Raw genomic sequence first — 25486 nt, forward strand, 5'->3', positions numbered from 1 at the left:
ACTGTGGGAACCAGCTGCATGACAGCAGCTCCAACCCTGTCCTACCTGAGAACCTTTATGGGCAATGACTGTCACCAATTATTGCTGCACAGAGCAAGCAGTGAAGCTCCATCCCTTCATCCATGGAGTAAGAGGTATGAAGTAGTGCCTGGCACTTGGGGAGGTCTCAGGCTTCTGCCTCTCACTGCCCTTCCCCTTCTTGAGCAAGCCAGCATGCTAGTTGGGTTTTATTTTCTTACCAAGAAATCTGAAAGCACCATTGTGCTCACAGTGAAAGGCTTGGCTTTGAATTCTGTTCAGTAGGTCATTACAGAGAAGACCATATCAAAAGGCTTTTGCAGAAAAGGGCAGCTCCTCAAAAGAGGCTGTAATGTACGTCTTTATTTAAGTGGCACAAACAAGTAGAAGGAGAATAGTGGTGAATTAGAAGAGCAGATGGGAAACGCTCTGAATTTTGAAGAAAAGGTGTTCCTTGCATCCTGCTGTTGTTCCAGATGTCACCATTTATTCCCTAATGGTGTTTCAGGTCTTGTGTCACAGCTTTGCCTTGCGGCCCTTCTCACAAGTGCCAAGAGCCGATCTGTGGAGCAGCTGAGATTTCTCCATCACAAATACTGCCTGTTCAGAAGGAAAAGAGGTGCTCCTGAGTTGTGACTTTGAGATTTTCTCATAATTGTGTGCCAAAACGGAAGTAAATTCCAAGCCTTCCCAACAAAAGGAGGACCAGGACTGTTTGTAGAGGAAATGAGACCACTGTCAGATGTTTCACATCCAGCTGACCTGTTTCCATCACAAAGGCCACTCCAGAGTAAAATCTGCCCAGGTGTGAGCCGTCCAGCCCCTCCTGTCCTGGTGAGCTTACATTTGATATCTTAAATGAATACAAAAACCTGGAATGTTTTCCTTGTCTTTCTCAGCCTTACCAACTGGAGAACCCTGGGACAGAGTGAATAAAATATATAAAAATGATGGCCTTTAAAGCTGCCTAACCCTTTCTCTTTATTCAGTACTATTTATACTATTTATAGTTGCTTTCCTTGTTTCCTTTAAAGTTTGAACTCTTTAAAGTTTGATCCCTTCTTCTTAAATCACATCAGAATTTCCTATGTCCTTTCCTCACCGCTACCAGAAAACATTGCCTTTTTCTGGTCGTTCTGGGCCCGTTTCTCATTCTTGCTTCCACTTCAACAACTATTCATACTCTCTTAGATCACTGAAATCTTTGTTGCATCTGAGCAGAAATGGAGCTCCAGCTTTGACAGGTGTCTTTTTAGCTCAGCATTGACATCTTTTCTTAGGCTGCAACTTCCTGCAGGATCTATTTGAGAAGTTTCCGAACGCATAAATTACGTTGGCACGCACAAAGAAGAACAGCAGAAATGTTAATTACTGCCACTTTTTAGTTGCCTAGTCTCTCCTTAATGGGTTGAGCAAGTTTTGTCTGGTGTGCTTTTTGCTTTTATTTTTTTCCCCCCTCTTTTTTTCTTTGCTTCTCCAGATTAATTATCAAATGACTTTAACATTTGGCGATGGTGAGCTCAGAATAATGAGAGCTTGTTTTTCATGTTGTTGCTCTTCATGCAGATCCTATTTCTGAAGGCACGCTAAGGGAGCTGACAAAAAAAACGCAATATGATTTATAAACCCAAAATACTTTCTGCCATGCTTAAAGATGTTTTTGCCAAAAGCGCTGTTCTTGTCGTTTCCCATACAAAGCGTGAAGGTGGTGGTGTCTGGAGACGGGGAGGGGATGTTTGTGGATCACCTGCGAGGTGCCATGTGCAGCCACCCATGGGTGGCGGTGACGTTTGGCGCATCACTGCACAATTTGATGTCATCGTCGGATCTGCCCTGTGTTGGGAAATGGGATTGGGGTAAGAAAACTCATGCTGTCTCTGCCCACATCATCTCTGTGTACTTCAACCAGGAAAAGGAATATAAATATAGATGGTGATTTAAACTTTAAAATGCTGAGGATGGTGACGATGACGCAGCCAAGAGTTCCTGTCGGAGGTAGGATTGAAAATGTGACTTTAAAGCTAATTTCTACTTCTGGCACAGGAGATCAGGCAGCAGCTCCATCCCTTTAGCTGTGACATGCCTGGCTCTGATGATGCAGAAGCTCTCTGAAGTCATTTGGCCACCTGGACCTGAGGTGCCCATCACTGCTTGCCTGTAAATCCTGCACCAGGCTGGATGTGGCTCTGGGCAGCCTGGTCTGGTGGTTGGCAACTCTGCCCATGGCAGGGGGGCTGAAATTAGATGATCTTTGAGGTCCTTTTCAACCCAGGCCATTCTGTGACTCTATGATCTCCTCATGTAGTTCACCACCCCATGTTCTCTATATACCTCCTCACTGGTGAGCATCTTGCCACACAACGCCAGCAGATCAAAATACTCGTGAGGAGTGGGAGACTGTAAAGCCTTTTTGATCTTTCTCCTCATAGATCAAACCTGAGTGTCAGAAGGTGAGCTGCTTACCCACTGCTAACATGGGCTTAGTCCTAGTCAAATTGTGTGGACAATAACGTTTTAAAGAGGAGCTGTGCATCTTTTAAGCAGGGGCTGCAGTGCTCAACATGGAGACTCTCCCTTTGCAGTTTGCTCCAGCAGAGATGGGGACTTGCCTTACAGGTCTCACCCTACAAGGTGTCAGCTTGGCACATGCTTCTTCTGGGAAGAAGAACCTAGTCTGGTTTTACAATGTTTGGGGTTGTATTAATGGGCCGTGTATGCTTTCACTTCTATTATTTTGATCCCTTAGCAGAGGCGTGAAGTGCCAGCTTAAACACTTCAGATTTATTATTGTGATGGAGGAGAGAAATATCAGTTTCTCATAGGCCGATTAATCTCATTAACTGTATAAGCATGATGGCTTTACCTGAAAGCTTTGCATTGTGTTTCATCTGCTTTTCAGAGAGAAGCAGAAGGGGAACGACTAGATGCGATACATTATCCCATTAATAGATCAACAGATGATTGTTGTTGGCCTTGCAGGAAGCAGAAGCTATTGCTGCTAATTTATTCTCACAAAATGCAAATTTTAAGGGTGCTGAAAGTGTATTATGTTTCTTAATGATTCATACAACCTGTGGTATCTATCGGCGAACCTTACCTGGGGACAAGGCCTCAGGCTGGGTGCTTTGCAGACTGAGTGGAAGATGGAAATGTCAATTGCCACTTGTTCTGTTAAACCTGATTCATTGGAACCTGAAGTGGGAGTATCTTGAATGTATCTAAATTTCCACATATGCTTTATGCATGCAAATCACAGCTGTGGTGCATTACATTGCATCCAGAATACCTAGGGAAAAAAAAAATAAACTCAAAGTTAGGTGCAAGTGTGAAAAACCCAAACTTTACTTCCCTTTTCCCTATGGAGAAAGCTTGTCAGGTAGAAATGTGACCAAACCCACTTTATACACTTACAGATAAGTGAGAAAGGTGGGCATAGAGAATACAGACTCAGTAATGCACCAAAGGTTACCTAGCGATATCTGAGGTACAGATCCACGCTGAACCTAGAAATCCTGAGCTTTAATCACAAGCTGTTCTCGTTCCTTCTCTTCATAACAGTGATGTGAGAAGGCTTTTCTTCCAGCTTTATCTGTGGACTTTATTACTTTGTGCCTCCTAGAATCAAATGCAACTGCATCAGGAAACCCAGTGTTCGAGGTAAAGCTGCCATAATTTATAAAAGCTTAGGTCTCCCCAAAGGCTCTCGCAGAGTTCCCATCTGGAGCCCTTGTACATTGATTTTTCAGTGTATGCACCAAAAGAAAGGCAACACTGGAGGCTGCTGAGTCACTGGCACATACCTCTCTGCCACCGCATGGAAGTCAAAGAAAGATTTCTAGCATTTTCATTCTAAGGGAAAAGAAACTCATTTAATACTGTTTTTCAGCGCTGCCTCAGTGGTGTGGTTTAACATTGAAGGAACCTGCAGAGCCCATACTATTTTAACAGCACTCTGCAGATCTGAACCAACAGATCCCTTAAAATGCTGCACTACCTGTAGTTTTGTAGCAGCAAAAAGCAGTGCTCTTAGACAACAAATCATGTTTTGATGTATGTCAGTGGAATGTATTAATACTACAGAAGACTTTATTGGATAAGCCTGACTTCAGTTGTAAGAAGAACATTTAAAATTGGCTAAAATGAAAAATTAAAAGCTAAGCACGTAGAATAAGAAAGCTATGTATTTTGTAATGTATTGTGCTGGGCATTGTATCTTCTTGGATTATAACAAGCTTCTTTGAAGAACATTTCTGCTTCAAATCCACTTTTACTCATTTTCCCTGGCAGGACAGGCTTTAAAGATCTAAATACGACATATTGGAGGAGGTAAAAAATTCTCCAAGTGTATTTTTGAAATCTTTAGACCTTTGACCACATTTGCTGTGATGATACAGACTTAACAGTAAACCCACTTGAAAGACATTTCCATGGAACACCTTAAATGAAATCAATTGGTGCTTTCATAATGGCAGCTGAAGGTGCGTTCTTGCCATTTTCCCATTTAACAAGAAGAAAAGGCCAAACAAGAACCAATTAGTCACAATAAAATCAGCTTTGATGACATTTTCACTCCTGAACTCTGGTATAAAATGGTCATCTAAGAAAGAACTGAAAGGATATGTGAGGAATTTGGTGGTATAACTGCACATACATACATACACACCGCGGAGCAAAAAATGATCGGGTAAAGCTGCAGCAATTTAATTGCTATTTGGGGAAGAAATGCTGTTTCTGTGTTTAAACATACACGTAGAGCTTTGCTTGATTTCTGTTCCACATTTTAACTGGTTGCAATTTGTCTTTGAAGTCTATGCAGGTTAAACCTTCTGTTCATCCTTTGGATCTCAGCGATGTTTGTGTGCTCGGGTTACCCAGTTGGCCCTTCCATGGTAAGTCAAGCTCCCTGGTCACTGGAAGATCAGATGCTTCATTTATTTTATGTAGCTGTTGTTGTTGTTGTTTGATTTTAATTTTTTTTATTAAACAAAAGGAACTTCTATTGAGGCTACTGAATAAGTATTATCTAATAATAGCTGGTTAATATCTGGAACAAAGCTTGTTTTTGCCTTAGTTACAAGTAAAGTCTGCACGCCTCTAAAATTGTCGTGTAAGAAATCTGCTGCATCTGCTGGATGTTGGGCATGAAGAACTTTTGCTGGTGTTGAAATATCACACAGATAAGAGGGAATCATCCGTCTCCCCCCATTTCATTTCAGTTCCTCATTGACGTCCAGTAGGTAGAATAACGTGTGTTTATTTCAGTTGTTGAAAGGCAAATTATGAACGTGTAAGTTTGTTAGTCACTGCTATTCATGTGTGCAGGTAAAGGGGCAATAGCAAGTTAGGGAATTATTCTATGGAATCGGTGACAGCATTTTGATATTATGGACTGTTTAACTTTCCTAAATGGTGAAATCAAAGTGAGTGTGCTGTTTAAAGGGAGCAGTGCTAATAACCCTTCCTATCTCAACCAAGGCAGTGTGACAGGCTGTTGGTCAAACTAGATATACACCATTTCAATCAGGCTTTGCCAATGTGGAATGCAGAGTTTTATTTCAAATGATGTCCAGTATTCCTGCCTTGGACAAAGACTTGTTTCTTTAGTGCTGTGAAACAGCTCTTGGAGTCACAGCTCCCATTTCTGGTTTCCTTGCACTGTGCTGTGCATCACTGCCTTTTCATTAAGGAGATCTGTCTCTGGTAGGAACACTGGCTGCTCTTGCAGTGGATTATTTTATTGCTGTGACGTTCCTGTTAGATTTTATCTATCTATCTATCGCCTGCTTCTTCTGTATGTTTGACTTGTGTCAGTGCTGAATCACCTCTCATTTCTGATCATGCAACCATCTCCCAAACAAGAATGCAGTAGTGAGAGGTTTAAAGGGATGGCACAGAGCACACAGATTTTCAGCAGCTCATCAATGAGTGTGTAAATCATGGCATGATGAAAGATGCTCACAACCTCTAGAGACACACCAAGAAATATTTCCATTTAATTTCAATGTTAATTTAAATGCAGTTTGAGTTTGTTAAGGTTTTTAGGTTGTTTGCATTCTATGATGTGAAGTGCAGTAAAAGGAACTTGTACTTAAGCCTATGTGGAATGTAATCCAGGCTTTTTACAGTTCCTATTACCATGTTGTCATTATTAAATGCAACTACCATCATAACTGGTCGTAACTACTAGAAAGCTTCCTCCCTCAGACCTCTGCTTTACAGCTACTTTCATTTTCTCTTATCTGTTGTTGGAGCTGGAATGACTTCACACAGGTGCTAACAAGATGCTGTTACGTTGCTAACTGAAAGAAATCTCATTTTATGGCAATAATATTCACGATGCTCTAGGGAAACCATGCTGCATGTCACAGCAGGCCGGCATCACAGGAAACAGTTCATTTCCTAACCATCATTTGAGCAGCATCAGTGTTTTAAACCTGAGATGCATCAGTTATGTGTTCTGTAAAGCCATGAAGAACATCTGGTTTTGAGTACAACAAATCCTTAGCAAACAGCAGTTCGTACTTGTCATTCTAAGCATAAATTGTTTGTGTGTTTCTGCTTTGCTTTTCATACCGAACAAACCCCGTCAGCCGCACAAAACCATAATTTTACCTTCCCTTATCTCTCTCTTTTTCTTTTTCCCTCTCTTCAGAGCAGCAATCCTTTCTATTTGAATTGCCAGCTGTACGGAAAATCTGATTACTGCCTGGTGCTGCTGAATAGCTGCTTAGCCAAGGTGGGCAGGAGCGAAGAGCTGGCTCTCCTGAAGCCCTACCTGGAGATGCCTTTCAACAAGAGGTCCTTTCGCAACGGTGTGGGATCGGGTATTAAAAAAACTTCCTTTCGAAGAGCAAAGTCATAAGCAAATGTTCCAAACCCTTCTCTCGCTTTTAGCATCCCGTGCCTAACTTTGTGCTTCAAAATCACCTTCATGCTTCTCTCTGATAAAACTGTCAGAGACAAATATCCCCGTGTCTTCATCTTGTAAACAGATGTTTATTTCAAAGAGCACAAGCCAAGTGGAGCAGATGGAAGCGCTCAGAACGGGCTTTGTTTTCTGGAGTTACAGTATCATAAAGTTTTGTATGGAAATGAATGTTTTCATTTGGTTAATTCCCCTGCTTTCTAAAGATACAGATTCAATCAGCCGGCTCCTGATTAGCACAAAGGCAGCCGTCCTGTCCCAACCCCTCTCATTGCTGCCAGCTGCTGTGGCAGCATTCACACAGATCTACAGGGCATTTAATTTCTCATTTCTGAAAGGCGTGAAGGGCCACGGCTGAAACAGAGTCTGGCCCTGCTTGCAGCTCCTGCTTTCTTTGTAATGTCGTTATTTAACATAACTTTGCTGGGAAATAATGCCTTCAGATGTGTGATCTCATTTCCAGAGGAGTCCTGGGAAGTCACACTGAGGCAGGGTACCAGCAGCTCCCATTGCCTCAGCAAATTGACTTGTGTAGAAAACGCACATCTGATGCAGTGTGTTTCTGCTTGTGGCTGCAGGTGTGGCACAGTAACTAACAACCTTCTCCTTAGTTCCCTGTAAAGAATTTCATATAAGATTCATTTGGTCTGTAAATATGTAAGCACTGTGTGTAGGAATGGCTGTCTGCTGTATAAGGTTTCCCTTGTGGCTGTATCTTCTAAATGCAATGTTCCAGGCTGTAACCTTGCTTGGAAAATGTTGTAAATTATCTGTGCGGTGCATTTTGAGCTGAAATCCAAATAAATAAGTGTGTGGACCCTTTCTAATATTTCCCTATTAAATATTGTAATGCGGGAGGTTGCTGTTCCATCAAAATAAGGCTGGGTGGCACATCACCCCCTTCCAATGCCAGCAGCTCCGCTCCTGCATTTTACACCATGAGCCTATGGAGCTTTGTCGTACAATCAGAGAATCCCAGCATGTTTGGGTTGGAAGAGATCTTCAAGTTCATTGAGCCCCACACCCTGCTGTGGTCTGGGTTCCACCCCCCCCCCAAACACAGGCTGCCCAGGGCCCATCCATGCATGGCCATCCAGGGATGGGCAGCCGCAGCTCTGGGCAGCAGTGCCAGCACCTCACTGGCCTTTGAGTAAAGCCCACAGCCCTCCTCCTCACATCTGACCTAAATCTCCCCACTTCTAATTTAAAAACCACTCCTTTCTGCCCATGTCCGTATTGAAGTAGTGAAACATCACACGTTTACAACCTGCTTAAGCACTTGAACTTCTTTTGCCCTCTCCCATGCTGGCTGCTGTGATTTCAGAGGCTGCAAATGCCCTGCTGGTGCAGACCCTTTACTCCACGCTCTCCCAGCCTGGGAAGCTGCATGGCAGTGATTTGGCCACATGAACATGAAGGTGAGGTGGGTATCCTGGCCTATGACAAGTAGGTGCCAAGAGGAGAGGTGCTCCCCTGCTCAGCACTACTTCAGGGCCTTTTAATTAAGGAAGTTACTGGGGTGGAATTATTCCCTTGTGCAGATGTTAGGAGTGTACTCTGTATCTGTGCATGCCTGCATTCAGCAGCACAGTCCTGCTGCAGTGTAGACACCAGGGGCTCTGACCCTGCAGCTCCCAACACCACCTGGCTTCTTTTGCAGGGAGACAGAAAGTAATAATAAAAAATTCCAGATTTAGCTTTCTGTCAGGCTTTCACATCCATTATAGTAAACTTCATTTCTATATAACAAAGTATGTTCCTGCCTTGGTAACGTGGTAAACCTGGTTGTCTGATCCTCCATAGCCATACATACAGCTCTGAAAATCAACTGACTTTTCTTTTTTGGTGCAGGTCTGCAACCGACCTACGCAGTGTTTGGTGATTGCCTTTGAGCAGAGGGTGCTCAAAAATGTGGATTATCCTGCTGCCCTGTAGCAGTGTTCTGCTGTCAGTGGTCTGTTCTCACCTCATCCAGTACTGGTGCTGCCTTCAGCACAAAATGCTAAACTCCTTTCTGAACTTTAAAGGTGGTTTTATATTATAAGAAACGAGAGAGACCTCAGTGCTCTCTGTCATTGCTTTGAAAAGGCATTTTGTTGACATTTTTCTTTACTTTTTTCTTTGTTAAACTAAGAGAAAGCACAGAGCAGACCAGAGGGCAGGCAGGGTGATGTGACATCTAGGACTGAGGACCAGGCTGAGGAGCTGAAATGCTTCACTCCATACCAGGCATTGATGGCTGGGACCTCAGGTGAGCCACTTCATTTCTCTTCCAGTTCTCCAGCTGAAACATAGCATTGCTAGCTAATCAGAGGGAGTTTTACCCTGCTTTCTTCTAATGTTTGGAGGCCTTGGACATAAGTGTCCATCAATGGGAGACTTGGACAATTGGATCACCTGGTATAAAAACATCTAAGTTCCTTGCAACATCCTGGTTGTGCCCTTTGTGCTCTGATTGCAAAGCTACCGTGCACAATGTTCCTATCTTCTGTGTGCATCATGGAAGTGGGGAGAAAAGAGGTGTGGGTACCTCGAGGGCTGGCACAGGGCTGCTCTTGCTAATGAACTATGCTGATTTCTCAACGCCCTTGTGTGGAGCAGCAGGGATGACCATGGGTTGGACAGGCAGATAGCCATGTAGATTGGCCACTGCTTCTCTGCCCCCTGCAAGTGATCTGTGCCTTTGAACAAGGTGGTTGATGTTCTCCGCCGGGTGAAAATGAACAGAGTAGACCCAATAAAAACTGGAGGTGGAAAATCTATCTGGAGACTGAAGGAGGAATTAACATCTATTCTTCTTCACAGATTATTGGCAAAAAAGGCATTTAGATCACCTGATGTAATAGCATCTAATTTCCTTGTGAGATTGGAAATTATATGTTGTAATGACATACCAATATTTGGCTTTCCAATTACCAAGCGTATATTAAAGTATATATATCCCATTTAGATTTCCTAATTTGCTATTATTTGCCTGTAGATGATAATTTATTACCTTAGAATACTGGGAAGAGGGACTGTCTTGATGCTTTAGGCCTGGATATAGTTTTGACCTTAACAAAGAACAAGACAGATACGAGAGAGTATATTAGATGTTGTTATTACCGTAATAAAATGCAGATAAAAATCATAGTGCAGAAAGACTGTAAGACAACTACTAAGCATTTGCCATATAAAGAAAATAAAAACTTATCAGATATTCTGACACTTTAAAGATTTGTCATGAAAAAATACTTCTAACAGCGAAGCGTTGATGCAATATGTCACCGATGAGCTGTCTGCTGAAGTGTTTGAAGAGTTTGGAAGAAGAGGTAAAAAAATGCCAAAGATGGGTTTTTTCATTAGTTTGACTGATGATCTCACTATATTTGAATTTATATTTAGGAGTAAAACAGTGCGTTTTTAACAGGGTGAGGTGGGGGCTCTTTGTCCTGACCTGACCTGATCCAAGTCAAACCAAAGCTTGTTGGCTGAGAAAATGGCAGAGCTGTCCATCAGGCTGTTCACTTTTCTGTTTGGCTTCGTAAGATGCTTCGAGTCAGGGGAGATTTTTCTGCCGTGTGGTGATTGAAAGACTTTTATTTTTTTCCCCTAATACCCTACAGGATCTGAAGTCATTGAGTTGATTAAGCTTAAAATTAAACATATCTTAAAAGCTTGATCGACTGAGACCTGGCTTCTGAACGTCTTCAGCACGAATCTTCTTCCAGAGGACATAAAAGGGCTCGATGCGATAAGAAATGAGCTATCGAGTGCTGCTCTTGAGACATCATCCCCAACTCCTTGAAGTCAACAGAAAGCTACTGAGAGTCTTCAGTGGGCTTTGGATCAGACGTTCGGCGTATTAACGGTAAGAGTATTTGCGTTCACCCGGTGAGTCTCTATGGCAACCCTGGAGCACCTCACAAGAGCTGTGTGCTCTAATAGAGTTTTCTTGCCAGGAAGCGTTCTCATTGATTTGGGTGGCTTGTTCTTCCCATCTGCCTTAACCCACCATATCTCAATCTGGGGACCATACCATTGCAAGCATTTCAAAACCACAACCAGATAAACACTGGGTGCTGCACCTGGCTCCTCATCTTGGTTAGCATCCAGCACAGAGATGTAAATGTAAGAGTGAATATTATTGCAGTGGTTTCCATCCTCACCTTTTTCTCTTAGCAAGTGGGCGATGGTTTTCTGTGTGTGTTTTGGGAGTTTCATTTGTTTTCAAGCAATATCGCAAAGTAAATGAAAGGGAAAATGGAACTCAACTTGATTGAAATATGTATATTTGGTAATTATGCAAACTGAAAATAAGAATGTTGGTAGTAGTATTTGTTCCCCCTTGGTGATGACTTCATTGATAATCCTCTGCAGTGCTGTTTCAGAGTATGTTTGCAGCAAACAGAAGCCTGGAGCAGTGAAACCTTTCAGTGTGAGCCTGCTGTGATGGGGCTCTTTGCCTGCACCAGGGCTTCATGCTCACCACAACAGCAGTGTTTGAGGCCTTTCCCAGCACTGTGTGCTTCTTTGTGAGCATCCATCAGTGCATTGGGCGTGCTGAGCAGAGCCCAGCTGGCTGTGGTGGGAGGAGAAGCACTCAATTCACATTTAGACATTTACTCTCTGGCCATAAATATAGCTGTCTTAATTTTGAACCGGGTCCCACTGTTTCTGCTAATGATTTTCTTGAAGCCCTTCTTAAATGACTTTGGGAAAATAATAATGGTATTTATGGGAAGAGTCCCCAGTTTGCAGAGATGTGTTAAAGATATCAGATGCTCTCAGTTTGAAGTCACGAGGGCTTTTGCTACACTTCTGTTTTGGATAAGAGAATCTGCTCTGTAAAAGGCTTCTCAGCCAGACGTGCCTCTTGGTTTCCCTGTGCTATGGCAAGGGATGTATTTAACTCTGCTGGTCTTTTTGCTTTTTAGTTATAGCCAGCTCTGCAAATTATTCCTTCCTGCTGGCAATGTGTATCTTGTTAGCTTCCTGTGTGATGGGAGAGGCGCAGTCACAAGTGTATTTTTTGCTGTCCAGTGATGCCTAGCAAAGCTCATCCCGTGAAATGCCACTTCATTTCACGTTTCTCAGTTCTGAATTTTGCCAAAAATATGGCAAAATTCTTGTTGCACCAGACACTGGGGCGCGCTGGGGAGGATGCTAAGTCATTCACTTAATTAGGCTGCAATTGGTGCTGGCTGGAGTGCGCTGCAGTGCAAAGCAGCAGTGTGGAAGTCAAGGGGATGAGCTGCTCGGCTGCTTTGTGTTGGCTCAGTCTCAAATGTAGGTATCCAAGTTGGGCCCCGCTGCCCTGCTCTGCCCTCCTGATGAGCAGCAGAATGACAAGTGCTGTATTTCTATACCTTTAAATGAAATAGCACAGTTAGGAGAGCACAAACTTTCCTTGATTCACTATTTGTATTCTCTCTTATCTTTGATTACCTTTGGCTATGTGATCTAACCATGTCCATTTATTAATGAGGTTCCTTATAGCCACTTCAGGCAACGTAGGAAAATTGACTGGAGGAGCTCACGGAGCAATTTAAGGCCAAGTCCTGATTGCAGAACATAATGAAGTATGCTAACTGACGCATGGAGATCCTGTTGATTACTTTAAACAACCTTAAATGAAAGAAGATAAATGACCTGTGTGGGTGGAATTGATGCAATCGGTGTATGAAAAGATACTTAGAAACCCCAAAAATGTTCTTTTCCTTCTTGGGAAGGTGGGATGATGATAATATTTTCCTTTCTTGTGTACATACAGAATATGATGTTACAGCTGGGCTCTTCTGTCGATGCCTGGGCACATCACTGCCAGGGCACAGTCCCCATTTCAAGGGGATGCACCAAGCAAAAAGCCCAACCAGCTTCTCTATTTCTGTGTCAAGATGGCAATTTGTAGCATCATAGAATTGTTCAGGCTGGAAATGACCCCTCAGACCCCAAGCCCAACCCCTGCCCATCCCCACCATTCCCTTTGCCCACATCCTTCAGTGCCACATCCCCACAGCTCTGAGCAGATCCAGGGACAGTGACCCCACCACCTCCCTGGGCAGCTGTGCCACTGCATCACTGCTCTTTCTGAGGAGAAATTATTCCTAGTGTCCATCCTGAACCTCCCCTGGTGCAACTTGAGGCCATTCCCTCTTGTCCTAATCCTGCTCCAAATTTCTACCATTGTCCCACTGCCTTTGACACACGGTGCTGCCTTCACACAGCATATTCTTCCCAGCACATGGCAGCAGTGCAGCATGGCCAGGTTTGCTCAGTGACAGCCAGGTGGGACAGTTTGCTCTTTTGCATGTGAAGCGCTGTGTCAACTGGCATATTCAGGTATATGAACTTTACAAATCGCTCCTTAGGAACAACAATTAAGGTGCCATTTACATACTTGTGTTAAGGAAATGAGTAACATTTATCATCAGCGTGCTCTCAAGATGAACTCAGGTGTTTTGGCACACCCTGCATCTTTGGCATTCACACTCTGTATCTCAGCCTGCAGCGTTGCTTCGTCAATAGTTGTCATAGGCACGAAGTCCTTCAAATGAGAAACAGAGTTTTAGGTACTGATGTAGATGTTTTGGGAAGACATAGTCAATTATTTCCTTTTTTAATGATGGAAAATATTTTGTCATATAGGCGAGCTTGCCAAGTCCTCTTTAAAGAATGCCATTTTAAGGGTCTCCTGTCTGAAGATGTCTATATTTGCCATAAGGAAGCATGGAGGGCTTTTACCAGCGGTCGTAGTGACTGATATTTCAGTAGCTTTGTGTCCCTCCTTTGGGTTTATTTGGAATGACCCCAGTTCACTTTTATGTTTCTTGCAGTGCCGTGTTAAATACAGCAATGGTCGGAAACAACAGCAAGGTAAGCACTTGTTCATGACTAACAAAACATCACTGGCAAGAAACAGCAAACACCGCCGCTCTCCAGGGATCTGGCTTGGAGTGCATGAAAAACTCTTTATTTCTGAGAGTTACTTCTAAAATTCTTGACCTTCAGGAAATGGTTCAATTTCCCCATAAATAAGCAATGACTTTCACATGTCAGTGGGGGAGAGTGAAGAGATTGTTCTCTCTCTGTGAATATTTCTCTGCTGCTGAGCGGCGGAGGCAGAAGCTGGCGATGCAGAGCCCGGCGTGGGGTCCTGCAGCAATAAATGGGGCCACCCCTGTGACTTGCGGAATCAAACTCTATAATCCAGAGATGGGTTATAAAGCAGGTATGTTTATTCCAGCGTTGCGCAGCGCCGGGTGCAAGGGGGATAGCTCCTCCAAACTTGCACACCGTAAAGAGAAAAGTGTGTTACAGATATAGGTTAAGCTAATACATAATCAATAGTCTCCTCCTCAGTTTGATTACATATTCATTACATTCCCTATGGCCCCGTTCCCTGCGACCCCATTCCCTCATTCCCCCTGACACCATTCCCCGTGACCCTTGCCGATGTTTTGGGGTGAAATTCTTCTTCTGTTTTCTTCTTGGTGTTATCTGCTGTTATTGTTCTCCCATGTCGGCATCATCTTCCCCGGGGGGGGGGGATCTAATCCTTCTTGTCAGAGGTCTCCGGACAGTTTCTTCTTATCTTTATTGCCCTCTTCTCTGGCTTTATTTTGACTAAGTGTCTGTAATTCCCCCTTTCCCTGCACATTTAAATGTACAGTTACCCTTTGTCTTGGTTTCTGTGAAGTTCCCCTTTCCCTTTCTATAGCAAAATGTTACCTTACCACCATTTTGAGGCTTTGCTCACTCTTCAATTCCCCCCTTTTCTTTAATCTAGCAGTCTTTTACCTGCTAGATTCTTAATGGGTCTCAAAATAGGCTCCGCTCTCTACCTTTTGTCTCAGCTCATGTCTCTTCCAAACCTCGTATTCCCTTCCAGTACCTTGGTGCAGACACAAAAGGCATCTTATAACAACACAAGTAAAACACACCAAGAATAGCAAGGTGACGCAGGCTAAGAAAAACTGTTTCAGTCATCCTAAATTTGGCAACTAGTAAGTTTATCCCATGGTCCAGAGAAAACTATTCCCCAATCGGTGTTATCCCTGCCTACTCCATGTTGCAATGCATCTTTGGATAAACAGGATACCTCCTTTTGGATTGTCCATCAGGCATCTGCAGCAGCATCCTCAATTGTTTCTAAGGTTACAGAAATTTTCATACAGCAATACCCCCCTTTTCTTGGGAGTTCTGTGAAATCAATTTGCCATTGTTGCCCTGGAAGGCCCTCTCCCGTGAGGCCCACTTGTGCCCTGTTCCTGGTACTGGGACTGTACTTTGTGGTGTTAGTTTGCCCAATATATTCTCTTATCTTCCTTTATAACCAATTTCCATAAAATACTAAAGGGCATAACAATGTCCATTTGGGCATGCACCCATCTGTCAACTTGCTCTATTCCTTTCTAAATCATTAATTGGACTCCTGTTCTCTTTAGAATATTTTACAGGTTTTGACTTGGCTTCAGAGATTTTAAGTTTACCGTCTGGAATTGAAGCCCTCTTCAACTGCCTGTTCTGCCACCTGATCTATTATCTTATTTTCTGTTTCCTGTACAGTGTTACATTTCTGATGTCTTTTACAACATATAATAACCATTGGTAGATTTAAATCAGGCTGTTTTCCTTGTGTGTGAGCAATCCTTGCTCTTTTCAGATGGTACTATGAGCGTGTGGCACATATTTAGCATCTGTCCATATGATTGAAGCTCTTGTCAAGGCAGTTATTTCAGCCTTCTGAGGGGAAGTCCCCACAGCTGGTGGTTGTGCTTCGATTACCTGGTCAGTAGCAGTTACTGCATGTCCTGCCTTACAGTCTCCTTGTCTCATAAAACTGCAGCTGCTGGTAACCCAGGTGTCTTCTGCATCTTCTAAGGGTTCGTCCTTCAGGTTCGACTGACCGGCTGGAATGTGCAGCTTCAGTTGATTCAAAGCAGTCATGTAATACTGGTTCTCCGGGAGTTCCGCTAAGGAAAGATACTGGGTTGACAGTATTAGTCACAATTATTTCTACATCATCTTGCTCTACCAGGATGGCCTGGTATTTCAGGAATCTTTGGGGTGAGAGCCAATGAACTAATGTCCCCCTTTTGCCTCCAATACAGTAAACACTGTATGAGATATTAAAACTGGTGTCCTTTGGCCCAGTGTAGATTTATAGGCTTCTTGAATATTGAACACCAGTGCAGCCACTGCCCTCAGGCACCATCCCTTACTCACTTCAAGCTGTTTGAGGTTTACCATCAGTCCGTAGCTGTGTATCCATGGTCAGCACCCTCCTGTCATTCCTGGGAACGTATGGAGTTCCTTGGCAGTTTGCAGCTCAGGGGCTTAGCAGATGGCTTCTTTCCTGGCAGTCCTTAAGGTCCAAAGTCCAGCTGTAATTTCTGAGTTATTTGTGCTTTCTGTAAACCAAGAAACTCAGCAAACTCTCAGTCTATTGTACACAGTCCTTTTGTTGCTGTGGCATCCACATGCTCCAGTAAAGTTCCACCCTAGGATGGAGGATCCCAGGTCTCAGGCTCATGAGTTGACCAGTTCTCAAAGATCATTAAGCTGTTCTCACAACCCTGGGTAACACTGTCCAGGTTAACTGAGTCTCTTCTCCCTCTATTAGGGTTTTCCTATTCAAAGGCAAATAACCTTAGGCTTCCTTTAGTCAAACCAGGCAGAAGAGACATCCCTCAAATCCAGAAGGCAAACTCCACCTATTCATTCCTTAACTTGGTTGATAAAGTGCATGGATTTTCCATCACTGAGTGTATCCATTCAACAATTCCATTACTTGTCCTCATGTCTTCTACCAAACTAAAGCACTTGCTATCCGAAAAGCTAGCAAATTGGCAAAATTGGAGTTTTGTACTTGGATTCCCATTCAATTAGTAATTCAAACTCAAAAAATTATCTATTATTTCTTTTGTCCTTCTACAGTCACATATCCTCAAAGGGCACCACTTTACCCTGAGTGGGTGAGCTCTTGCTTTTAACTTGTATTTAGGGCTTAATTTTTGGCCCTGATGCCCACACCCCTAAGTGTGTCTTAATTGAGATTGCTGTGGCTCCTGGGGGTATAACATTGTTTTTCCCAGTTTGTGTTAATAGTCAGACTTACAATTCTTAATCAGCCAATATTGTTTGACCCTTAGCTCCAGTTTTATTAAATTTCTTGCCAGGGTAACCTGACAGGTACAAGAATTTCTGTATTCCTACTTGTTTTCTTAGCTTATATTTAATTAATTCCAAAAGTAAGCCTTTTCTTGTTGGGCAGTAGCACCTACTACTGTTACAAAACCATCTATGGGTAGTAAGAAGCTCCCATATCCATCAGAAAATGAACTACTTTATCCTGCTTCCTTAGCTGCAGTTTCATCGGTGTATCTGCTAGGGTTAACTTCCCAAGTTCTCATTGTTCAGTTCTGCAATCAGAGGCAATTCCTTCTCACTCAGCTTGGTCGGATTTCTCTACCAGTGTCCCACTGCATTTGCACACTGCTTTCATTCCAGCGGGGCAGAGCCCTCCCTGGGCTCCTCAAGCCTCCCTCCCCCCCCTTTCCTCGTGGGGGATCCCTGGGTCCTATGGCCCTACTCTAGCACCACAACAGTAACAGCTGTTATTATTCTCAATTCCCTGAACATCTCTGATTCTCAATCAGGTGTTTGTTTTGTTATTTGTTGTTGTTGTTTGTTTGTTTTCTTCTTATTGTACACCTCTCTTCAGACCTGACATCCCTGTTTTTATCTTTGCCTTCCTCAACTTTTGTCCTTCCCAAACTTTCTCACTTTCCAAACTCTAATCATTACATTTCACCTCCTCTCCAGAGCCATCCAGTGCTGCCCAGATTTCAGATTTCCCAGATCTCTGCACATGAAGGCTATTCTCACTTCCAGTGCCCTGTCCTCTCCACCTTCCCCTTTGCTGTTTACAGCAGCAGTCTCTGACCCTGGCTCCCTCTCCCACTCTGAGAGTTCTGATTGCAGGGGAACGGTGCGGGGGGGTTGTTCTCATGCCAGCACAGATAAACTCACTTTCTCTTTAACCCTTTTTCCTCTGTACACTATTCCACTATTTGTACCCTCATTTACACTTCCACGTACCCTCAACAATACTTCCGTATGACATTAACAACTACACTTTCTTATACCAGCCAAACAGTTTGTCCCATTCCCTTCAAAACCCACAAATCAAACAACACAGTTCTTCAGTTTCCATAAACACTCTTACTACCTTATAACTTTCCCTTAGCAATCCATATCGTTCAGTTATACACCTCTCGCCACAGAGCCAGCACTGACTGACCCACCTCCCTTACACCTCTTCGCAGGCAGAACACAGTATCACATAAATGGCTTGATGCTCATTCCACACAGACATTCCTCTATATGTTCATTGTCCCTGTCCTCTAGCTTATAAATCAACCACCACTGATTACAATATTTAATCAGAATTTTTTTTTTTTTTCGGCTCAGGGTTCCTCCTGGTTCCCCAGCGATATCTCGCCAATGTGCCAGTATACACCCCAGGGGTGAGCGCGCAGGGACCTCTTTGCTCTGTGATTTTCCCATTGTAACTTAATATAAACCACCGTATTCTTTTATAAGTAAAACCACTTCTGACACGACAGCATTGTTATGACTTATGACCACATACTTTACAAAAACCAGTAATTAATAATACAAAATAAACACGTATTAAAACATAGATAAACAAGTATTGGAGACAACTTTCGCTTCGTCCGTCCCCGGCCGTTTCCCTCGCGGGAGGACGGAACCGCGGGTCGGGACTCCGCACTCGCCCCGCAGCTGTGCTGCGTCTCACTCACACCACACTCACACGACAATTCAAACAGAATTACAATATATCATTTGTTAAGCTTAACCAAAGATGTTAAGAACACCGGTGCTAGTTGTTGACTTAGGTCACCTATATAAACAGCGCTGTACGATACCAATTATCCCAGGATTACCCAAATCACCCTGTACCAGAGAGCAGACAAGCTCTGCCCAATTAGCAATCACCTGAATGTGAGCAATAGCTCTTTTACCATGCGTACGACTTACTGGCCCCTTTGTAGGCACTCCCTAGGGAGTCCTAACCCAGCCGGCAACCTAACCTAACCCGTGAGCTCACGTCCCTTGGGGGGGAGCACGCCGACTCCACTGTGCCCTGCGTAGGACGTCTCCTCACGACTTATGGGTCCCCCATTTCACATACCTGGTCCGCCGATAGATGGTTCTTGTCTGCTCCTGCAGTGATCAGATGAGGGAGGGGAGTCCTTCCGAGAAATCTCGGGGCGCGCCAAAGGCGTCCCCCTTCTCAGCTGGTCCTGCAGCCGAACAGAGAGGGTCCCATCTGGGGTGCCAAATTGACTTGCGGAATCAAACTCTATAATCCAGAGATGGGTTATAAAGCAGGTATGTTTATTCCAGCGTTGCGCAGCGCCGGGTGCAAGGGGGATAGCTCCTCCAAACTTGCACACCGTAAAGAGAAAAGTGTGTTACAGATATAGGTTAAGCTAATACATAATCAATAGTCTCCTCCTCAGTTTGATTACATATTCATTACATTCCCTATGGCCCCGTTCCCTGCGACCCCATTCCCTCATTCCCCCTGACACCATTCCCCGTGACCCTTGCCGATGTTTTGGGGTGAAATTCTTCTTCTGTTTTCTTCTTGGTGTTATCTGCTGTTATTGTTCTCCCATGTCGGCATCATCTTCCCCGGGGGGGGGGGATCTAATCCTTCTTGTCAGAGGTCTCCGGACAGTTTCTTCTTATCTTTATTGCCCTCTTCTCTGGCTTTATTTTGACTAAGTGTCTGTAATTCCCCCTTTCCCTGCACATTTAAATGTACAGTTACCCTTTGTCTTGGTTTCTGTGAAGTTCCCCTTTCCCTTTCTATAGCAAAATGTTACCTTACCACCATTTTGAGGCTTTGCTCACTCTTCACCTGCCCCCTACAGCAAGCTCCCATCACCTCTTGCACCCTCATGGGCAGGCACATGGGCTGTACATCCAGAAGATATAACGTTGTCCTTGAGGTCAGGCTCCACTTGGATCCATGAGCCATTTCAGATTTTCTTTCTTTTCGACTCACTCAAGCCCAAATAATAATACATGAAGTTATCCAAGAGATCAAAGCGGGTGATATATGGATATTCTGCCCTTTCTTCATTTTTGGGTTCACAGGGTTCGCTGTTTTAATTGCGTGGGGCTGGAGAGGGAAGACGTGGCTCTGATTTCTTGCAAAGCCTGAAGTTGCTGCAGGTTAGCATTCCGTAATTATTTTTGTCATAAAGATGAATGCCATCCTAAAAGAGTTGGAAGCTGACGGCGCCGCAGCTTTGATATATGAATATTACTGCTTTGAATGTGGGAATGGCATTATCGATGCTTTATGGCTTTATGACTGTGAGACATTTCTTAGTCTCTGATTCAGAAATACATTTCCTATGAATTTTATAGCGACTTTTGGTCTCTGACTTTTTTTATTTCCCCCTTCTTTTTGGCTTGCCTTTGATTTCAGGCTGCTCCTTGAAGTGAATTTAAAAGAGCGTAGGATTTTAGAGCTATGAATCCCCACACTTAGACACAGAGGAGCCCCTTCCCCCCTCTAGGCTCGTGCCCTGTGATGCCACAGAGCATATTCCTTGCACTGCAGCTCCTGCTGGGAAATCACCATCCTCGGAGATAGCTGCTGCAATGGGAAGCAGCTCACATGCATTATATGCGTGCATCCTGCTTGCTATACAAAGATCATGCAAATGTGGTATTTAAAAGAATATATTTGCAGAATTGTAGTTTTTAAACGAAAACGGCATCGTTTTGTTTAGAATGCGTTTCTCCTCTCACCCCCAGCCTGCCCAAGTGCTTCAGTCCGGTGCGTTACAATAAGCGCTGTTTAAAATGCGTCTGAAGAAGCAGCAAAATGGAAGACTGCCCTCTAACGTCAACAGAGCCACCAGAGGGGCTGAAATGCAGCGAAGGGATGTGGAGGAGGATTGAAATGGGCCTCAACTTCTGCAGGTGGGTGGTATTTTGGGGAGGGAAGCAGCACGTTGTAGCAGTACAGTCAGCGGGCACTGAAGGGCATGCAGCCAGAACTGCACTGCTCTGTGCCAGCACTAGGGTGAAAACAGTTTGAATAAAGGCCCCCCCGGGACTTTCTGGTGTTGAAAAAAGGTCTGTGATTGTGCAGATATCTCAGCAGAATCATAGTACCTCTCAGGTTCAAAAAGACCTTCAGGATCATTGAGTCCAACCAACAACCTGACCATCCTACCCTACCTCTAACAGCCCTCCGCTAAATCAGGTCACTGAGCACCACATCCAAACAGTTTTTAAACACATCCAGGGATGGTGACTCAACCATCTCCCTGGGGAGCCCATTGCAGTGCTTAACAACCCTTTCTGTAAGGAAGTCCTTCCTGATATCCAACCTAAACTTACCCTGGCGTATCACGATTACCACAACACAACCCTGTGTTTGGGAAACAGGAGCTGGCTCAGTCTTGGCAGGGTCTAGCAAGGGCTTGGCGGACAATGTCAGAAGGTCTTTTAGAGAGATTTGCTAAGTTCTGCAACTATCCCGTTGCTGCAAGCTGCTGTATCTCCTTGTATTCCTACAGAAAACCCTTCAGAATGCCAAACAGAGCTCATTGTGTTACTACGTGGGTGTTTGAAAAGGTGGGATCCCTGAGAAGGTAGGCTCCAAATACCAAATATTTTCTATTGTGGTGCCAGCTTTTTCAATGCACAGATCAAAGTGAACGCCTGTTGGATCTGATACAGCTTCCTACTTCACCAAGTTTACCCTAAGAACATTATTTAAAAAACAATACTAACCAGCATTTGAATTAATACATGCCAGTGAATCATTACTAAAGACAAGGCATGAATCACAGTTGGAACTCCAGCTCTCTTTACATCCACATCATCATTTCTGCCTTCTTGAGAGCTGTCTGCTCCCATGTTTCTGAGTTGGTTTTGTGTTGCTGGCTGATGGGGGTGAGGACCAATGCTGGTCCTTAACCTGGGACCATGGGTACCAAACCATGCAGGGGTATCTGGGGAACTGACATAAAACGTGTTTCCCTCTGCACTCCTGGCTGCGGTGCTTAATTTTCTGATCATTCATCCAGCTCGTAGGAATATTCACAGGGAAAGATCACCAAGGTGGATGCAAATTCAGACATGATTGAAACATCAATCACTGACTCACGGAAAAAAATATTTACAGTGTTTTGTAAGTTGAGAAAGGAATAATTTAATGAATCGTGTATCCTAAGGGGGTTTTGCGGGGAAATTTGATGCCAAACATTTGCACTCTATGCAAAAACTGTGCGCTCGTCAAGAACTGAAAAAGGCCAGAAATGAAACAAAGGCCCAAAGGGGTTTCAGAGAGGCTAACCAGAAACCTTTGTTTTTCCATTGGAAATTCCAGATCATAAAATATGAAGTGATCTGAGAAGAATTAATCAATCTCAATGCGGTCATAAGGGAGAAGCCAGCCTGTCAGGCCCTCCTTTGCTCCCTCAGGTTAGGGATCCATGCTGACCGCCCATCTGAGCCCCCATGTTGGCGTGGAACCCTCTATGCAACAAGGAACTGAACTTCAGATACCCATCCTATGCATCTTTCTTCTGTTTTGCCACTTAACAGTACTTTCTAGGTTCAAAATTCATTGCACTGAAGTTTCTGGTCATCCGTAAAAGAGAAGAGCAGCCAAGCAAGCTGAAAGCTAATGACTGTGATTTATAGGCAGGTTGTCCCAGTGTAACGATGCACACAAGTTCCTGTGTCTAAAAGATTGGTGCACTTATTTAAGTTAATAAAAGTATTTATTCTTTTTATTTCAGTGATTCCGAGATAATCCAAAGCAAGCTGGGCTCTCAAGCTGCTAAGATACCATAAAAAGAGAACAAAGTGCCCAGCCTTGGAGGGCTGCTGCCTCATAGAATCACAGAATGGCCTGGGTTGTAAAGGCCCACAGTGCTCATCCAGCTCCAACCCCCTGCTGTGTGCAGGGTCACCAACCAGCAGCCCAGGCTGCCCAGAGCCACATCCAGCCTGGCCTTGAATGCCTGCAGGGATGGGGCATCCACAGCCTCCTTGGGCAACCTGTGCCAGTGCGTCACCACCCTCTGGGTGAGAAACTTCCTCCTCGATGGACTGCTCGCAGATGTCAGTGCAGGTACTGATGGTGGCTTGTAAGTCTGGCCTATGTCTCTTCATGTCCTGTTAACCCTGCAGCTGTTCTAACATGGTGCACTGGTGGGGTATCCAGGGCCAGTGTGAGCACAGGGGCACAAGGTTTGGGGTCTGCAGCTGATGGTCATGCTGGCTCTGCACCCAAGGGGCTGAATAAAGCTCAAGGTGCTTGTGCATTATTGTAAGTATTTCTTTCTTGGGTTGTTCTATTTTTTTTTCACATCTTAGCTATAGTATGGTGTGATTTCCCAGACGTAAAGGAGGTGTTCTGCTATGCATTGGCATCCGTTTGGGGTACATATGTGTAGGCTTAAGATGCCTGCTAGCAGATGGAGCCTGTGCAGATGGCATGGCTATCACATATGGGAAGGAGTGTTTGATTCCTTCGAGTGGGAGTGCAATGTTATTCTCGATCTGAGGGTCAGAAGTGCTCTCACTTATCACTTAGCATTCTTGGTACCTGCTATTTCAGGACAGAAAAAGCTGCAAATATTACATGTCGTGGCTCATTACTGGAAGCTTGGGTGGGACCGGTGTTTGAGTGGTATTTGGAGATGAGGCATTCAATATCCTGGAAGTTATTTCTGATAAATGCTGATTAATTGCTATATCTTTTTAATAAATATCACGGGGAGAGATGAAGCTCTCCTCCACACAGCCATAACCTGCTTTAAATTAAAATTCAGGAGAGTGATGGGAACACGCCATTGCTGAATGTGTGGGGAGAGCAGGGAAATATTGCAGGGCTCTCATTTGCGAGAAACAATTCCTATTGCTTTCTTCCAAAACACAGCTCACCGTAGTGGGTAGAGACCGGTATTAAATCTGTCGTGCTTTTATCTTGTTCTTAACATCTCGGCTTGAAATCCAAACAAACTTACTCAGAAAAGCAAAGATCCCTCTAACAAAGCAGCATTCTGGCAGCATAAACAACAGCCGAGCTCAAAAGGGAATGAAACCCCCATATCCGTGCTCTCCTACCATTATGTAACCTATTAAAAGCAAAGCACTTTGCTGCAGTGACTGAGTGCTTTTATTGTACGGATTTTCCTAGAATTTTAATGGAAGAAACCAAGTAACAAGTCAGATTCTTTCACTTTAATAGCTGATGGAGTGGACTGTGTGGGAAGCGAGCACGAAACCTTTTATCTTTTCCTAATGAAAACACTGCCACCAGCTGGCTAATCCATGGCTTTGATTGGGGTTTTATGCAGGAAAAATCCACAGCTGAGATGGGTGGGGTATCTTAGGTCACAAACTGCAGGGTTTGTAAGGGATTAATTCAAAATCAGGAGTAAAAGAAATAGGAATAACTGAGGTGTTTAAATGGATGGAAATCAGTTTGCTCTGCTTTCTCAGGTTCGGGGATCTTGTCCCTGGTGGTGGTGGCTCACAGGGGCTGGAAGGTCTGATGGCTGAATGTCATCACAGCTGCATATAGTGCTGTTACAACATTTGGCACCAGGACTTTTGGATGATGCCCTAAATGTCATCAGCTCTTTCCTTGTTATTTTCCTATAATATCCGTGCTGGCTCAGAGATGGCAGCCGTGCTGATGTTTCAGTTACCATGTTGGTTTTTATACCTCTGCTTGAGACGATTCATGTACCCTAAGCAATCATTTCAGGTTCTCTGCAGACAGAATGCATGTCACGTTTGTAGAGCTGCCATAACAATCTTGGAGAAGAGATATCTGGTAAATAGAGGCTGTGGTTTGCGGACACAGCTCTGTGCTCCAGTGGGATTCCCAATCGATATTGTGTCCAAGAAAGGGAACACACTGCAGGCTCAGCCACCGCTCCTGCAGGAGATGTGCTTCATATTGCAGCACAACACTTTGACTTATGATCTCTTTTGGCTCCAGGCTTCAGGCAGTCGTTTTTTATTATTCCAATTCTTTCAGCTCTTTGAGGCCATGAGGAATTCCAGACCTCAGGTACTGCTGGTGCCTGCAGGAGGTTGTCCTCTGTGCTTAAAGGCTTTTTGAGGCTGCAGCTGGGTGGGAAGGGAGGAGATAGGCTGGGCAACACAGCCTGCACTGGTCTCAGAAATGGGATAGCAGCAGCACCTTCCCATCTCCTGCACCTTTCCTTTCCCTAGGCCTGCAACTACAAATGATTTCTGCTTCCACTCAGTTTTCCCATATTCCAGGCATATTTCATTTAGAACTAAGGGCCGGTGATGGTTTTAGTTTGTGAAAGGAGGCATCATTTCCAGAGCAGGAAGAAAACCAGCCCCTTCTGTATGTTGAGCATGTTTGGAATGATCTATAAAGCTTACCCATGGAGCATTTATTTACTGCTTAACTGGATGTGGGTACTGGAACACAGCCTGGGTGTGGGTCGGTGT

General features: G+C 44.1%; 1 protein-coding gene and 1 long non-coding RNA gene across 2 annotated transcripts; both read left to right on the forward strand.

Annotated features, from left to right (window-relative positions):
• Positions 1-1521: 1521 nt before the first annotated feature.
• NPS (neuropeptide S) lies at positions 1522-7765 on the forward strand. Its single transcript, XM_032445532.2, has 3 exons — positions 1522-1874; positions 4826-4907; positions 6671-7765. Exons 1-3 carry the CDS (start codon positions 1633-1635, stop codon positions 6878-6880), a joined length of 534 nt encoding a protein of 177 aa, XP_032301423.2. The 5' UTR covers positions 1522-1632; the 3' UTR covers positions 6881-7765.
• Positions 7766-10441: 2676 nt separating this feature from the next.
• LOC107316221 (uncharacterized) lies at positions 10442-24978 on the forward strand. The gene is made up of 5 exons (XR_004307832.2): positions 10442-10793; positions 13759-13798; positions 20786-20953; positions 21556-21630; positions 22786-24978. It is a non-coding gene; the product is annotated as an uncharacterized LOC107316221 (long non-coding RNA).
• Positions 24979-25486: the final 508 nt, after the last annotated feature.

Source organism: Coturnix japonica, chromosome 8 (genome assembly GCF_054131305.1).
Source record: "Coturnix japonica strain WE chromosome 8, WE-NBRP24, whole genome shotgun sequence".
NCBI lineage: Eukaryota > Metazoa > Chordata > Aves > Galliformes > Phasianidae > Coturnix > Coturnix japonica.

Bases quoted from the DNA above. Each gene is read 5' to 3' on its own strand.
- NPS (XM_032445532.2), top strand. From the start codon at position 1,633: ATGATTTATAAACCCAAAATACTTTCTGCCATGCTTAAAGATGTTTTT. The intron at 1,875-4,825 runs GTAAGAAAACTC...TTGTCTTTGAAG, and splicing joins TGTTGGGAAATGGGATTGGG to TCTATGCAGGTTAAACCTTC. The intron at 4,908-6,670 runs GTAAGTCAAGCT...CCCTCTCTTCAG, and splicing joins ACCCAGTTGGCCCTTCCATG to AGCAGCAATCCTTTCTATTT.